At 41.5% G+C, this 16,347-nt stretch overlaps 1 protein-coding gene across 1 annotated transcript in view; it reads right to left on the bottom strand.

Annotated features, from left to right (window-relative positions):
• Nucleotides 1–425: 425 nt before the first annotated feature.
• SDC2 (syndecan 2) overlaps nucleotides 426–16,347 on the bottom strand; it is a 59,470-nt gene continuing 43,548 nt past the window's right edge. The window contains exons 2-5 of the mRNA XM_048068710.2: nucleotides 13,093–13,204; nucleotides 5,951–6,084; nucleotides 3,983–4,118; nucleotides 426–2,702 (exon numbers count right to left, since the gene is read on the bottom strand). Coding sequence (XP_047924667.1) covers nucleotides 2,539–2,702; nucleotides 3,983–4,118; nucleotides 5,951–6,084; nucleotides 13,093–13,204 — 546 coding nt within the window. The 3' untranslated portion in view covers nucleotides 426–2,538. The remainder of the gene's footprint in view (nucleotides 2,703–3,982; nucleotides 4,119–5,950; nucleotides 6,085–13,092; nucleotides 13,205–16,347) is intronic.

Here is a 16,347-nt window from a genome sequence, read left to right as displayed (position 1 = left end):
AACCGAACCGATGGTTATGGCTGAGATTATAATGTGACAGAGAGGAAAAGGGATGCGCAGGAGAAGAAAAGACGGGAGGTGAAATAGAGCTGAAACTTTAACATTGCCTCTGCTTGTTAGCAGAAGGAACCACACAAGCGTGGTATTTGACAGCCTGCGTAATTGCAACAGATGTCTACATCGGATAAAGTATCCTCGGCATTAGGTATAGAGGCGGAATCTAAAACGTATAAATAAAAAGAAAACAGCTTCTTAGTATCAGTTTGCTTATGGAGGAGGAGACAATTTGTCTGGTGTTTTATATGCATGGCTATACTTACAGTGAGATTCATTAAAGACCCTTAAAGTGAGACCCTTGAAGAAAATTCAGATCTACTACCTCAAGCAAAGTGGGCTTCAAAAAACTGGATGTCAGACTGTACAAATAAAGTATTAGTTTAGGCATGGTAGACTTTATTTTGGCACTTTAACAAATGCTTTATTTTACAGCAGTGGCACAGCATTTGCCAGAATTTTTCTTTTCTTGGCACAGTTATTTCAAGCAGTTATTTTACTAATTGAATTTCACTAAATATTGCACAATAAGATATACCTGTTAAATTCTTACCCTGTTTTTACTTGTTGAACTTGTATGGCTTTGAAAAACTTGCCAGTAAGTATAAGTAATTTAAAAAGCAATATATTAAATATTTTAGCACAGGATAGCATTCGTTTGTTCCTAAATGACCACTGAACTTGGGACAGCGACAAATACAAGTGATGCAACTCTGATCTGACGAGCTACCAGATCTTATTTACAATACATTGCCATTTCTGAGAAGCAGTTCAGCTCGACATCCTGAACACCTATTTTGGAAATTTCAAAATCAAAAGAGCAGAGGCTAACAGAGCAGAAGACGAAGCCATTTGTCTGTTACAAAGCATAATATAGGGAGGCAGACTATCGTCTTCTCCACATGTCCCTCTATCCAACACCTATCTGTGGTCTAAGCAACAGAGCCTTTTCTCTTCTACTTGGAATATTTCCTTCTTCTCTTATGAAGATATTCCACTTGTCTCAACTCTTCTGCTGGAGTCCGAGCAGAATAAAACAAATTTCTCCAAAAGGCCAGGGTAAAAAACAAACCTGAACAACAAATCAAAAGCTGATATACATAATAAATGAAACTGGGTACTCCTGTGAATTTTACAGTACTGAAAACAACATTTGCAGGAAGAACAGGTCTGTGTCAATACTGCCATTAAATATAACGCAAAGGTTGAAAGACTTATAACTCATGCACCAGATGAAACACTTAAACATTCCAGGCTTTCTCTGCCATTTCAGCAGTAAATCTGGTCCAAGGATCAGCCTTATCAACAGCCTTTGTTGTTGCCTTTTTTTTTTTTTTGGTCTTTTTTTTGAAGATCTACTGGGTGTACCTTTGTGACATTAAAACATAACCAACCAGACATAAAACGAATAACGTACAAAAGTATATCACAATGGAATTTTCAGTATTAGGCCACATGATTTATTCAGTAGTGTTTATGTTCCCGAATTACAATTATGTCTATCCATGTAAGACTACAAAAGTTACCATTAGAATTGTCTGTGCTTATAAAATACCAACATTTTCTTTTACTGTTATATACTCATTAACACCAGTCTGCGACAAGTTACATATAATCATAGGCACTTCAAAGGCTTTAAAAGACGTTTACAACTTAAATGCATTTTTAAAGAACAAAAATTTAAACCCCTACTTGTACCTTCAAATTGCAAATAATTAACAAATACAGTGGCCATAGAAATCTGCAGCAACTTCTCAAAATACTGTTAGAGTCTTTGGGTTTGCTTAGGTTTGTCAGTAGCTTACCTCAAATCTTCCTCACAGGAGATTTGTTTAGTAAGAATACGACTATACAGTTTGTAGTAATAATCCAATTTTACACATTAATTTGCTGTTACAAATCTCACTGAAGCTACAGGTACGCTGAGAAACAATGCAAAGTGTAAAATTGATATTCTGACACTTAAATTTATACAAAGTGGAGGTTAAAGTTTACATAGCTGAAAAATTACATTTACACTAAAAGTTACTGTTATCTGAATTATCTGAAGACAAATTGCACCATGACAACTACAAAAAGGCATTTTTTTGGAAACAGATAAATTAATGAAATAAAAACTAACTTGTAAGATCAATCTGAGACATGCTGACAAAAATTAAACAACTTTCATTGAACCATAGGATAAAACAATCATTTTCATTATTTTATATTTATGCATAAAGTTTTAAAAATGATTCAGTGAACATCAATGGTTTTATAAAATAATGCTTTGCCACTGTTATTCACAGAACACTGCAAATGTTAAGTTTTAATTTTACATTTTTTAAAGGAATACATGAAAAGTTTTAAATACAATGGGATTTTATCATAAAGGTGCCGTAATGGCTCTTTAATGAAAAAAAAAAAAAGATCTTCATTATTCTATGCAAAAGCTTTATTTAAAAAAGTTCAGTGATCTCATAAATAGAGACACTAATAGGAATTTTATGCATAAAACTCCTTAGTAGGTGCCTTTTGATAGGCAGCACTGGATGGTTTACGTTCACCAAGGTCGTAACTGCCTTCATCCTTCTTTCTCATGCGATATACCAGCAGCAGGATAAGGAAGATTGCGAAAAGAAAACCAATAACTCCGCCAGCAATAACAGCTGTAATCAAAGAGAGAGAGATTCACAATGTGCCGGAAGAACAGGTTGAGCACCATCTTTCTTTTTCATCTCACGCAATGAATTTGCCATTATTTTCAAATTGCAGAAAAGGGCTCCCATTCTGAAACCATCTCGATTATTAGCAGCCTGAAATACATTCTGAGAAAGCCTGTTTATTTTAATGAAGGAAATAATTTAAAAGGGCATTCCACCTGCGACTGATTCAACAACCCATATTTCTAAATAAATTATCAAAAGCTCAACTAACAAAGCTACCAGTATTGCCGGAGCATAAAGTTATCTTCATTTATAATAATAAAACATAAGTTCCTTTCAAACTGATTTTCCAACAGTTGGCATTTTCAGCCTTAAAAGAACTACTTTGTTACACTAGCTAAAAAATGGGTTTTTCCTTTTCTCCGCGTGTTCACTTGGTGGCTCTTGACTGAAAAGAATTTCCTATTGATGAATAGTAGGAGACTACATTTCATGGAGCTGTAGGAATAGAGGCATTACATTCATCACGTACTTGCTAGAGAGTAGAAAGCAACATCTCCAGCTAGACTTCAAGAGCAAACCCACATGCTTCCACTGACGTGGATATTACTGCTGTTTCACATTTCAGTGCTTAGAAGGAAGCGAGGTACAAAACTGTGTGACCTAACGCTCCCTTTCAACATCCCCTTCTGAGACATGGGAGAAAAATATATTTGTAAACACAGGTCTTATGTCCCAAAAAATCACATGTAGAAAAGCCACTGGAAAACACTGGTGGCAAGCCTGTGCCTTCCTGGGCTGTGCATGGAAATGGACCCTCCATATCCTGAGGGTGGTGCTCATCCATTCCTCTCCACCCAACCACTTACCCATCCATCCCTGCAGTGAGCTCCTCCCAGGCAGTGTCCACCTGTACCAGACAGCACTGTGCTCCTAAGAGCATTGGTGAGAAACATATTTCTGCACCATAAGCATCAATCCAAATTGCAACTCCTTTTCCAAGCTGTGGAAGCTCCAGATACTGAGTAGGCAACATGCAACTTGTGGGTGTCAAATCAGTTAGCCTTTGCTAAGTAAGCCTTTGCTAATAGCCTTTGCTATTGAATAACTCCAGAAGATGCCCATCTCATTCTCATCAAATCAAACCCTGGCTACCCCCTGCGTATATGTTCAAGAATCTACCAAGAAAACACATGCTGAGTTTGTGTTATTTGATATGGATGCCCTATATTTTCTGTTACTTTTGGTGAGGTGGACCTGGACCTTGACAAACTACACCTTACCTGCCAGAACTTCTGTTCTCTGGAATAGGTTTTCTGAATGCTTTTCGGTGAACACGTCAGTGTCATCCCCTGGCTCATCACTCTTTTTCTTGGCATCCACCTCAGGCCTTTCCTCTTTATCGATTTCTTCAGGTGACTGTAGCACAGAAACAAAAACAGAGCAGCCCTTACAGACAGGAACACTGCAAGTCTGCACAGTCGCTGTTGGCCGCAGGCAGCCACAAAACTTTGGTGGCCCCACTCATGTGCTTCACAGTACTGACAGTCACAGCACATGGATTGTTTTCTGACCACAGAAAGCTGTTCTAGACGCTGAAAGTGGATCTAATCGTTGTCATGATGTTGGAATGAAAAACACTATCCAGAATTTTAAAACCTCCAAAAATATATTTAGCAAACAGCTGTTAAACATTGTCTATGTTTATAGGAATTTTGGCCTCTGAATGAAATCATAGAATGGTTTGGGTTGGAAGGGACCTTAAAGCCCACCCAGTCCCACCCCCCTGCCATGGGCAGGGACACCTCCCACCACACCAGGTTGCCCAAAGCCCCATCCAGCCTGGCCTTGAGCACCTCCAGGGATGGGGCATCCACAGCTTCTCTGGGCAGTCTGTGCCAGGGCCTCACCACCCTCTGAGTTAGGAATTTCTTCCTAATATCTAATCTAAATCTTACCTCTTGAAGTTTGAAGCCACTCCCCCTCGTCTTATCCCTACACCCCCTGACAAAGAGTCCCTCCCCACCTTTCCTGTAGCCCCTTTTAGACACTGGAAGGCCACTGTAAGGTCTCCCTGGAGCCTTCTCTTCTCCAGGCTGAACAACCCCAGCTCCCTCAGCCTGGCTTCATAGGAGAGGTGCTCCAGCCCCTTGGATCATCTTTGCGGCCCTCCTCTGGCCTCTCTCCAGCAGACCCACGTCCTTCTTGTGCGGGGGGCCCAGAGCTGAACGCAGGCTCCAGGTGGGGTCTCACAAGAGCAGAGCAGAGGGGGACAATCACCTCCCTCGCCCTGCTGGCCACGCTGCTTTTGGTGCAGCCCAGGATAAGGCTGGTTTTCTGGGCTGCAAGCACATGTTGCCAGTTCATGTTGAGCTTCTTGTCAACCACCACCCCCAGGTCCTTCTCCTCACGACTGCTTTCAATCCATCCTACGCCCAGCCTGTATTTGTGCTTGGGATTGCCCCAGCCCAGATACAGGACCTCACACTCAAAATAACAATTCTGAAATTAACACATCAGATATGTTATACTCAAAACACCTTTGAGGGTAACTTAGAAAATATTACCTATGGTGATAGAAGAAAACACTGAAATACTAAATGGAACCTGGACAGTATTCAAATCACAGTCAAACCACACAAAGTTTTCCTTTGAGATGGGAAGTTTCATGTTGAATTTTGGAATAACTCTTTGAAAGTTGTAAAACAGATAGAGCTCAGATTCAAAGGTATCATGAAAAGTTGTGTTTTGTGTATCATAATTATTTTTTTAACCTCTCTCTTCTTTCATAAGAAATCCAGCTGTTATTACACAGACTTCCTAGTAGAAATGAAATTGAGCAGCTCTATACTCCTCTAAAAGGCTGCAGTAACATTAAATCATAGAATTATAGAATTGTTCGGGTTGGAAAAGTCCTCTAAGATCATCTAGTCCAACCTTCAACCTAGTACTGACAAGTCCACCACTAAACCATGCTACTAAGTTCTACGTCTACAGGTTTCTTGAAGACCTCCAGGGATGGTGACTCAACAGCTTCCCTGGGCAGCCTGTTCCAACGTGGCACAACCCTTTCAGTAAATAAATTTCTCCTAACATCCAATATCTCCTAATATTTTATCCTAAATAAATAAAGAAGTTTGTGGGGTTTTTTTTCTTTTTTTTCAATTGATATAAATCAAACAAAATTAACATCAAGGCATCAATGGGGTATAGCAGGACTGTTTTAAATGGTGCTGTCTTTATGCACGCACCTTTGTTTGTGCAGGCATCTTGGTCTGCATTTTCACCGTGGTGGTCTCAGCTCTAGATGCATCACTAGTTGTTGGTAACTTTGGAACTGTTCTGGATGTTGTTATCACTGTGCTATCCTCATCCTCTTCAGCACCTGGAGACAAAAGAGGTGACATTTCATTGACTTGTGAAATTCTTCCAGTCCTATTACGTTTTTATTACAACTTTGAGGGTAGGTGTGCTCGTACAGCCAACCCTTGTCAAATGGCCTAGAAAACAATGCCCGTTAAGATAAAAATGTGAGTGCAACCAGTGCTCCCTGAACCATCAGGGGGAAGTTGGCCCCAGCTGATCCCATTAAAGAGGAAGGGGACCATCAACTGGATTAAGCAGTAACCAGGAAATTACAATGATGCTTTTGAAACAGAAGAAACCAGTCTGAAAGGAAGGATGAAAAATGCATGAATACTTGTAACAGGGGGAGGAACCCTGCAGTGGAAGCAGCAGCCATCAGAGCTGGTGAGACCCTGTCTGAGATGGCCCTGTGGCACCTCCAGGTCTCCCATGGGGACCAGCACCCTGGGGCACAGCAGGGGTGTGTGGGCAGGCGGTTCTGCATGCCCAGACGAGGGGGGCTTGCAACGTCTTGGCCTGTGAGGGGGATGTGAGTGTGCAACCAAGTCTGAGTGCACATGGGAGGTATTGGGATCAGTTGCAGAACGGGCTTGGAAATTTGTAGTTGCACGTTACCATTTTGCAAGTGGCTGATAGTGTGGTTATCCTTTGTGTCACTGATATTGATCCTGCAGGTGTAGTTCAATGATTGCCAATTAATTACGTGTCATAAATCAGTTGATGCACTTCTTCGATTCTGGTTTGACTTAAACTATGTGAACCAGGGCAGTTTTTCCCTGTGATGCACTGCTTTTACAACAAAAATACCCCTCCTCTATAGCAAACCTGTTAAACCCTTAACTATAAAAACCAAGTAGCTTCTGTCTACGAAAATATTGTTACTAGTGCATGTTTCAGGCACTAGGAATTCACATATTTCTCAACTCCACATAATGCAAAAGCCTTTTTCTTTCGACATAAAGGCTAAGAGGACAAAAAATTACCTAAAGATGACCTTACATTTCATTTCCTCAACATTCAAAGCCCTGCTGGAGTATGAAGGCTCCTTTAGAATAATATAATGGACAGGTCTAATAAATATCCTTCAGTGATACTGGAAGGGAGAAGACGCAGACAATAGCCTAAATTATTGCTAGGGCTGAAAGAGGAAAAGAATAGATCTATTCTTGGACCTCTCCTTAGGAATCTCAATGTGTTCTGCTCATTACAGACGACGGTTACCCAAATAACTATTGGGTAATATGTCCAGCAAATGTCTGTAAGAGTAATATCCAACAAATAAAAATATATCAACTTACAACAGAATAGTATGACTCACTTGTTCCAAACAGACTTTTATCTTATTTTTCTAGAGAAAGGCTGAAAATCCAAGCACAAAAGCATAAGTTTAAATTATGTACATTCAAGCTTTGAAAGAAAGGGTGTTAACAAGACAGTAACTCAGATAACTCTTGTACAGTAGGAAAGAAAACGTGAAATAATTAAAAAGGTAGTATATGAAAGCTGCCATCACAGAATCATCGGAAAACTATTCAGAAATACCAAAATTACAATGCAACCTTCAGAATAAAGACCTCACAACAAGAATCAGGTGCTTTCCTGAAATGCTACTCAAAGATCAAAAACCAACATCCTGCTGCAAAACAAAGGTGAAGAAAGGCATCCAACAGGAACATTTTTCTGTCGTTGCCTCAAGAGTTTTCTTTGAGAAATAAGAGCCCAATGGATAGTTCAGCCTGCTTTACCTTCCAAGTTCCTCCAAATTACACAAGACTTTCACAGTCAAGGAAATTAAAATTTATGATCAGATTAGAGATCTGATAAAACAGACTTTGAGAGTACAGAACTTTTTCTTTTTTTTTTTTTTTTCCTCTATGAAATGATAAATCCCATTTAATCACAACTGTTCCTCCGAATTCTTAAATGCCACCTTTGCTTCAGGCAACAGTTCTATCTGCCAGATAAAATGGTGAGAGTTACAGGTCTGAAACACTCTGATTACGGAGGATACAGGTCTCAGGTCTCTCAACAACTGGGTGACTAATCTAACCTCTGGACTGGTTGCTAGACTTGCACCAAAGGGACCCAACTCCTCCTCTGTATGGCCTCAGGGAAGTCCTGACAATCCCCAAAACACTGAGGCTGCCGTCCTCTAGGCCTGACTCAGGTACTGGCTCAGAAACATCCCCATAGCTCCTACGTTATAATTAGTTTTATCTAGACAGGTCTATGCTTGGCATGGAGTAAGTCTAAACAAGAGGAAGGCATTTCCTTTCCTAAGCAGACCATAACATTGTCAGAATTACCTGTAAATAGGACTGGGAGATCAAAACCGAACACAAACAGAAAACCTCTCTAATGCTCTCCACAACATACGAGTAGAGTTTTATACAGTATCGTGTTCTCTAAAAGTGAAAAAAGCAACAATGACAAAACAGATCAGTCCCCTTCTCCAAATCCAAGCAGAAAAGAAAAATTGTACAGAGTGTCATGAACATAACTTCATACTAGGCTGTTAAGAGGAATACTGGGAAATGGTCGGAGTATAAGAGTTCACTTCTTCCTCTTGAAAATCACTATCTCTTTAGAAGGTTTCTGGAACTAACCAGCTTGGAGACAGTGCCGGGCATTAACTGCGTTGAGATCCTCTACAAGTGGATACTGCCCCCCTGGTGACAGCACCACAAGAACCCTGCAGTAATGAAATCCATATCCATCTCTCTCAGCTCCAGGAAAGAGTTGAGAGCTCTCTACCACCTTTTATACACTGCAGCTTCTTCAGGATTCCCAACTATCTTCACTGTGGACAAAATAGATTGTGCTGTAGTATTGGAAATATCTAAAACAGTCCTCAGTGATGTGCCTACTACTAGCTCGTCCTTGGATAACAGGAACACAAATGCTCCTTAACCCTCTTGCTGCTTGAGAAAACTTGTCAGCAAATCAAGACTGTGCCAGCTTAAGTTACTGTATACTACAAAAAGCCGATGGTAGTTAGCACTCTTACTTGCCAAGTAGCCAGTGATTAACTCTTCCTACCTAACAATCCAAGCATTTCACACTATCTTTTGGCATCACAACTGTTTGCTGTTGCACATCTCCCTCTGGGAGTACTGCCACCATGAGCAAGCCTGGCATAAGGTGGGCACAGACAGACCCAGCATCGATTTCACACCTTCCATCTCTATCATCATCGTGACACATACCTGACTGGCACCTTTTTAGCGGGCTTATCTCACTCTGATTCACACGACAAGCCTCCAGCCCAACCCTTAATCAATACAGCATTAGACAACCAGGGATGACACTGTGACCGTAATATTTGTGCCCTATCAGGGAGCTGTAGCTGAAAGAAACAGTGTGCATGCATGTCCCGTCTCTGTTAATTCTCACATGAGGAAGAAAAAAAATAAAATCCGAGACTTGAAGAAGGAATAAAAAGAGTCCTAACTAGCTACACTGAAGTATAAGATTCTGTTTAGCACAATGGAACATGCTTTCAAACAGGATAGATCACTGTAGACCCACCACCACCCTGCCATCAGGCTCCAAAACTGCTGTCCAGCCATGGAGAAGGACTCCAGTTCTGGATTTCTTGGAGGAGCTCCAGCCCTACCACCATAACTGGCCTCCAAGAATGGTGCCCAGCCACAATGTCAGTGTAGACCCAGTTCATCCTGAGATAACCAAAACATTCTCAACTCAGGCTGCTCTTGACCGAGAATTATTAGGGTGGGAGAAGGGGAAGCAAAAATCTGAACCAGATTCTGATATGTATTGCACAGACCAGGAATAGCTTAAGAGAAGACCCAAGAATCAGATACTTTTCCAAAGAGCTTGCAGACAAACCTAGTAGAGATGGTGCCTTTCCTGGACATAAGGGTAGTCATGGAGCTTAGCAGCTAGTGCCAGGCAAGACCAGGGCTCAGTTAAGATCTTTCATGCCATAGCTAAAAATACCAGTAGTTAATAACATTTCAAGTTGTGTATACGCAGGAAAACTTTAAAACTATTAGAGCGTGTCCAAAGGAGGACAATAAAGATGGTGAAGGGTCTAGAGGGGAAGACACATGAGGCGTGGCTGAGGTCCCTTGGTTTGTTCAGCCCAGAGCAGAGCAGGCTGAGGGGAGGCCTCATGGCGGCCTGCAGCTCCCTCACGAGGGGAGCGGAGGGGCAGGCGCTGAGCTCTGCTCTCTGGGGACAGCGACAGGACCCGAGGGAATGGCATGGAGCTGGGACAGGGGAGGGTCAGGCTGGGGGTTAGGGAAAGGTTCTGCACCCAGAGGGTGGTCGGGCACTGGGACAGGCTCCCCAGGGAACTGGTCATGACACCAAGGCTGCTGGAGTTCAAGAGTGTTTGGACAACGCCCTCAGACACAGGGTCTGATTTTGGGGTGGTGCTGTGTGGAGCCAGGAGTTGGACTTGATCCATGGGGGTCCCTTCCAACTTGGGATACTGTACGATTCTATGATTTTGTTATTATGCTATAGATGAACACCTACACTAAAACAAGTGATGATGGAAGAGGCATCTCCTCAGATAAGGAGACTGCAAGAAGGAAACAATACACTCATTAATTCACTGCAGACATTGATACAGGGCCACAGGGAAGCAGGCATAGCTCCTTCAAGAACCGTTGACCAAAGGATTCAGACTGAACAGTTAGGTAAATGAAACTGAATGTACGTGAAGAATAAAAAAGCTATGAAACAAAATAACAGTGGAAAAAAAAAAAGCAGGCCACCATCACCTTTTTTGATCTCCTTAGAAAATGCCCTCAGCCAAATTTCAGTTTGAAATGTGTCATACTTACAGTGACATTTGCCTATGTTAATGCCACTTGCAAACCTGCAAGGCCATTAACAGTGGTGCTGACAATTTCTGTCTATCTCCATAGGCCTGGTGGCAGCTAGCAATTTTCATACCAAGGAAAGGAGTCAGCACATTGTCATCTTGGATCTGTTTGCTTGGAGTGGAATTACATAGCAAGAAAACCAGTCTTGCGTAGGAAGTCTCTTGCAGCTAGGAACACTACATCACTGAGTATCAAGTAGAGGAAGCCACATTCAACACCGTATGAGGAAAATTCATCGTTGGTACAACCCCAGGACACTTTCTACCTCACAAAGTGGAGATAGCAGTAAATATATCTAGACTCACTCTCATAGGTATAGGCTGTGAGGCTAAGCAGGGGAAAGGGGATGACGATTTCCTTCCCTTTTGAGATTTTTTTTTCTTAAGGATTGAACATTGCTCAGAAGAGTATTTGAACTTAGACCTATTCCTTTGTTCAAAAGGATTAGATTGTGGTACTGTCACATGTGCTTTCTGGAGGGGTATCCATATAGTCTCAGCTTATAATGAGACTTCTTCGACTTTCTTACAGGAAAGAAAGAGAGATTGCCAGAGGTCGCATGAGGTGCCAGAGCTCTCAATTTTCTTGGTGCGTTATGCACTCCATCTTCCATCCATAGCTCAAGGCTGAGCACAGGAAAGGAGAGAAGAGAAAGTAAAGGCATTACTGTTGGTGATGTCTAGAGGTACTTTCTGTCCTTCAGGATCCGCTTCTTCTACTTAGATGGGTTAAGGAAGTCTGAAGCCAGTTCTTTTGAAGTCTTTCCACTTCAAAAGAAGGGATGCATTTTGAATCTTCCATATAAGAAATTGCTAAAATGTCACAGACAGATGAAAACAAAAGAAGATAGACCCTTCTCCATAACTCTGTTCATCATCCTCAACCCATCTCCTTTCCCGAGGCTTACAAAGTCACCAGCACCTGAAGACATAACAGAATGGGATGGCAATTTTCTCAAAGATCAGAATTTTACTTAGACAGTCCTGGGAACTGTATGAAATCACTGAATTGTAAATTGTCTTCCCTCCTCCCCCCCAGATGAAATCTGAAATTTTCCCTCAAAGATGTCTGCAGCAAGGAGGTCTGATTAAGCCTCTGATCACACTGGAGTGTAAAATTCACCTTGTGGAAGGCTTTAAAATGCTGGGTATCACTCAGGTGACAGTGGCCAATGAGCCTGAATTTGTCTGACAGCAAAATCAGACTTTTGCAGACCTCATTTTAACAAATCTTTGAACCTCCACAAGAAAGGAAAAACAAAAATCCCTCTGAAAAATCTCAGCTGCGGCTTACAACAGCAGCAAAGACAAGGTGCTACAAAAGAAGGGCTTGACCTTTAAAGATTCACAAGTACATATAAACATCGAAAGACAGATTACAAAAAGTGCAACACCAAACAAACAAGTAACCAACTTGGAAAATACATGGGACCACAATAGCACAGCAAATACAAACAGCAACAAGGAAACGTCTCTTCCAGATCTACCATACAATCCTGCACCTAGCTTTTAAAAGCTGGAGTCTCCCAGCCAGTCTAGAAGACGTTCCATAAAGAGGCTTTCTAAGAGAAACGATTAATGATGTTTCACTGACAGTTTTTTTGAAGAATGATGAGCTAGCTACATGCCTCTAATGAGTGTTTAAGTCTGAGAACTCAGTATGTTATGTTTATTAATTTCTTTATCCACTATATGGATGTAATTAACTCAGAGAAAACTGTCATGTGTCTGGCAGTTTCCAGATTTCTAAATTTAAAAGAACAACAACAAATAAATGGACACTATGTTTATGTGAACCTGAAAGCATATAAGAGAAAACAAGATCGCTGCTGCTATGTTTTCATACAGACTGCTAAATTAGCATTATGCCAAGGGAGAAGTAAGCTTTCTCTAATCCTTACTTCTAAACTCCAGAGAGATCTACGCAGAAACAAGGAGGGAGAACAGAGAGAAAATAACATGCAGGGGGGAGGAGCGAAATGATGCAACTAAGGAGTAAGAGCAGAAAGTTAATATTTAAAACCCAGGCCTCAGGGGTGCTCAGTGCTCTGTAAATAGAGCACTGATGATGATACTGAAAGGATATCCAGCTCATGCAGGAAAACTGCACAGCTTTTCCTTAAATAACTGTGTTATTTCTTTTAAAAATCAAATTGTGACATGTTATCTTACCTGAACCTGACCCAGAAGAATAATCATCATCATCAATTGGATAGACGCCTGATGCTTCTTCAACAGAGCTGTTGTCCAGGTATAAATCCTTATCAGAGGTCAAATCTGCTCTCTGGAAAACAGATAAAAGTGAATGGTTAGAAAGATAACAGTTCTCTAGCATAGCAGGCTTAATTTTCTCTCCTATTTCCAAGGTTGATGTTGGTATGCTGAACAGTTTATATTTTCAGTTTATACAACACATTTGTTGAATACGTTAACGAAATTTGTAAAAATCATAGCATAAAAAAGATCCAAGGCTACACAATGAAAACTAAGAAACTACCCAATCTGTGGGAAGCAAGTCTCCTTCAGATCACACTTCATCTCATTAAATGCACGAATGAATAAACAGGATTTGCAATACACTCTGAAGCACTTCTGTAAAAAGAAAGAAGCAAATCCCAGGACTGAAACCCTCTGTCAAGACCTCAAGTATACAAATCTAAGGGCTGTCATCTGAAGTCAGTCATTTGATCTCAAATGGGAAGCAATAAGAGTGCGTATCAGGAAACATCTTCGATGTACATCGAGCCAAACCTCGCTAAACTCTTTACAAGTTAGAATGAACAACAGGGCCTACAAAATACAAATATTTAAAAGACAAGATTAAGAATTATGACATTTCCAGATGGATCGATAGCACATCTACCAAATTCTGGTTAGGCGACCTACCTCAATTTCTAAATCAAGGCATCTCTCCTAAAATTTAGCTTTAGCTTCAACAGGCTATAAAAATTGGCTTCTTGTGACTTCCACCACAAGTCTACAAGTCATTTCCCCACAAAAGACAGATTCTGCTGTAATGAGCCACCAATAGAACAAGGTGTCAATAATCACTTTAGACTGACAATTCAGGCTTTGAAAGATTAGAAATTGTCTTCCTCCATAGCAGCTTGTGATTCCTCAGAGCATAAACTACCCTATGGCAGCTACGTGGTTTTGATTACCAAGAATGTACCTGCCTCTATGACTGCTAGCAATTTCACCATCATTTTTTGTGAACGTGTTTGCCACAACTTGTTGAAAAAAGGAGAAGTATGGCAGTTGCCAAAGGAGTTTTTTCAGGAAGCACTTCTGTGCTGTGCGGGTGACGGAGCCCTGGCACAGGCTGCCCAGAGGCTGTGGGGTCTCCTCCTTGGAGCCCTTCAGAAGCCGCCTGGACGTGGTGCTGGGCACCCTGCTCTGGGTGTCCCTGCTTGGGCACGGGTGGCACCGGGTGGCTCCAGAGGGCCCTGCAGGCCTCAGCCACCCTGGGATTCTGTGAGTTATAAGGCAAAGTGCAATATTACGCCAACATGCATCTCACGTAATCACCCAAAACTCCATTCTGAGTCCCAAGAGTTTCCAACTGTGATTGTTTTTTACTGCATGGCATTGATTGGCCATTTTATTCAATAAAATATTCACTACAGCTTTCCTAAAGAGGTACCAAACCGTGAAAGGTGTAACTCATGTATAAGACGACCCAAATCTGAGTTTCCAAGGTAATTTTTCCCCTTCAGGTGAAAAAAAAAGAGTATTTCAGAGTGACAGACCTTTGCACTGGCAGTACCTAAGGCTCTTCTAACAGCTCTGAACTAAAACAGTATTACCCTTTTTTTCTTCTGAAGAGGAGAAAAATAAAATGATGCTTGGTCAAAGCCTGCTCTTGGTACTGCACCTTTTACCTGTGGGATATGGGGTGGGATGACGGATGGATGGACGGACACACGGCGACTGTTTTTAAGATAGGTTTACAAAAGGCCTGCTCTCAGCTGCTGCTTCTAGTTCACACGGTCTGCCTACAGCTGGCTGCAGTCCAAAGCAGAAATTCAAGACGATGTCTGGTCACCATCAAGTGACTTAATTCCTTTAAAAGATGTCTCCAAAGGAAGCCTTCAAGTGCCTCGGTAGGTGCAAAGGTGGTATTGTAATTAAGACTCAGCTGAGACCGCTTCCGTATAGGAAAACAACTCCCCGGTGCAGGACAAATATCCTGCTATTGATCGGACTGCGACAATGGAACAAGCCACCTAACCCCGTTTTACTTTCAGCCACCATCCTAGTAAGAACAGCCCACTCCTCAACATCAGGCAGGAAAAAACAAAACATTATTAAAAGGAAATGCAGGTGGCTGGCAATGAGCACAGAAAAGACACACGGTATTCGAAAGGTATCAAGGATAATAAATATTACCAACTCCAAGCTGAGAAAAAAAAATATGATCTACCTGTAGAAATTTCGTAACAATGGAAATTGCCAATAGAATTTGGCAACGGCTGAGAAGCCGCCTGGGCTTCATTTGCAAATGCTAATGAATGAAAATAGGTCTGCGTGAGAACAGAGGCATCCCAAATCCGTGCCCGGAATTTTTACTATTGAATAAAAATACAAACTTAACAATCAACTTATTCCCCAGGCCATTTCCCAATTCCGTCTGTATCAGAAGCAAACTTAGCAGAATTGAACAAACAACAATAAAAAAAAGAGAAAAAAACAAATCCAACAACAATAACAAGCAGATGCCCCTCCTCCAAAACAAACAACCCTGTTTTGTTGCTCTTCCCAGCCTCACAGGAGTCGGCGAAGACTGAAAAGACCCCGGACAAGTTATTCCAAAGGCCCGGTTTCTGAAAGACAGCTGAGCAGCCAACCCAACCCAGCCCAAGCTTTGAGTGCCCTAGTCAGCCAGGCTCCCTACCATCATATTCACTCCATTTCTTTCAATGAATTATGGCTTTTTGGCTGCCAAAAGCTTTCATTTCTAGCTATGCCGAGACGTTCGTAAGCTTTAAATCAGCTGAAAACAGAGGAACAGAAATGGAAGAAACGCCTGGGTAGTTTTCAGCAGTAATTTTAGCATCCATTGTCTTTTATTCTGGGGATGCAAAGGACATACAATGTGAAAAATTATTGAATATCTTGTGTTGTGGGTGGCACGACTCCATCAGAATGAGAAAGCTGTTCCCCACAGACTCTTATAGATCTAGTACACTGTTTAATATATGGAGAAATAAATGTTAGAGTGAACCCCAAGTGCACCCAGATTAGACCTCAAGCTCCATCTGAGGAAGACGCTTTGCAGCTTCTCTGGACAGAAAGTCCCTTGTTTCAGCCCATTTCCATTACGAACGGTCTCTCCTGTGGAACCTGGGCAGGACACAAGCCCCCTCTCAAAGCAGAAGGGCAAAGAAGCAAACCCTGGCTTAAAAATCCCTGGGCATTGGCACGGAC

This window comes from Anser cygnoides, chromosome 2, assembly GCF_040182565.1.
Source record: "Anser cygnoides isolate HZ-2024a breed goose chromosome 2, Taihu_goose_T2T_genome, whole genome shotgun sequence".
NCBI lineage: Eukaryota > Metazoa > Chordata > Aves > Anseriformes > Anatidae > Anser > Anser cygnoides.
Note: the sequence above shows the minus strand (reverse complement) of the source record. Positions and strands in the feature narration are given on the sequence as shown.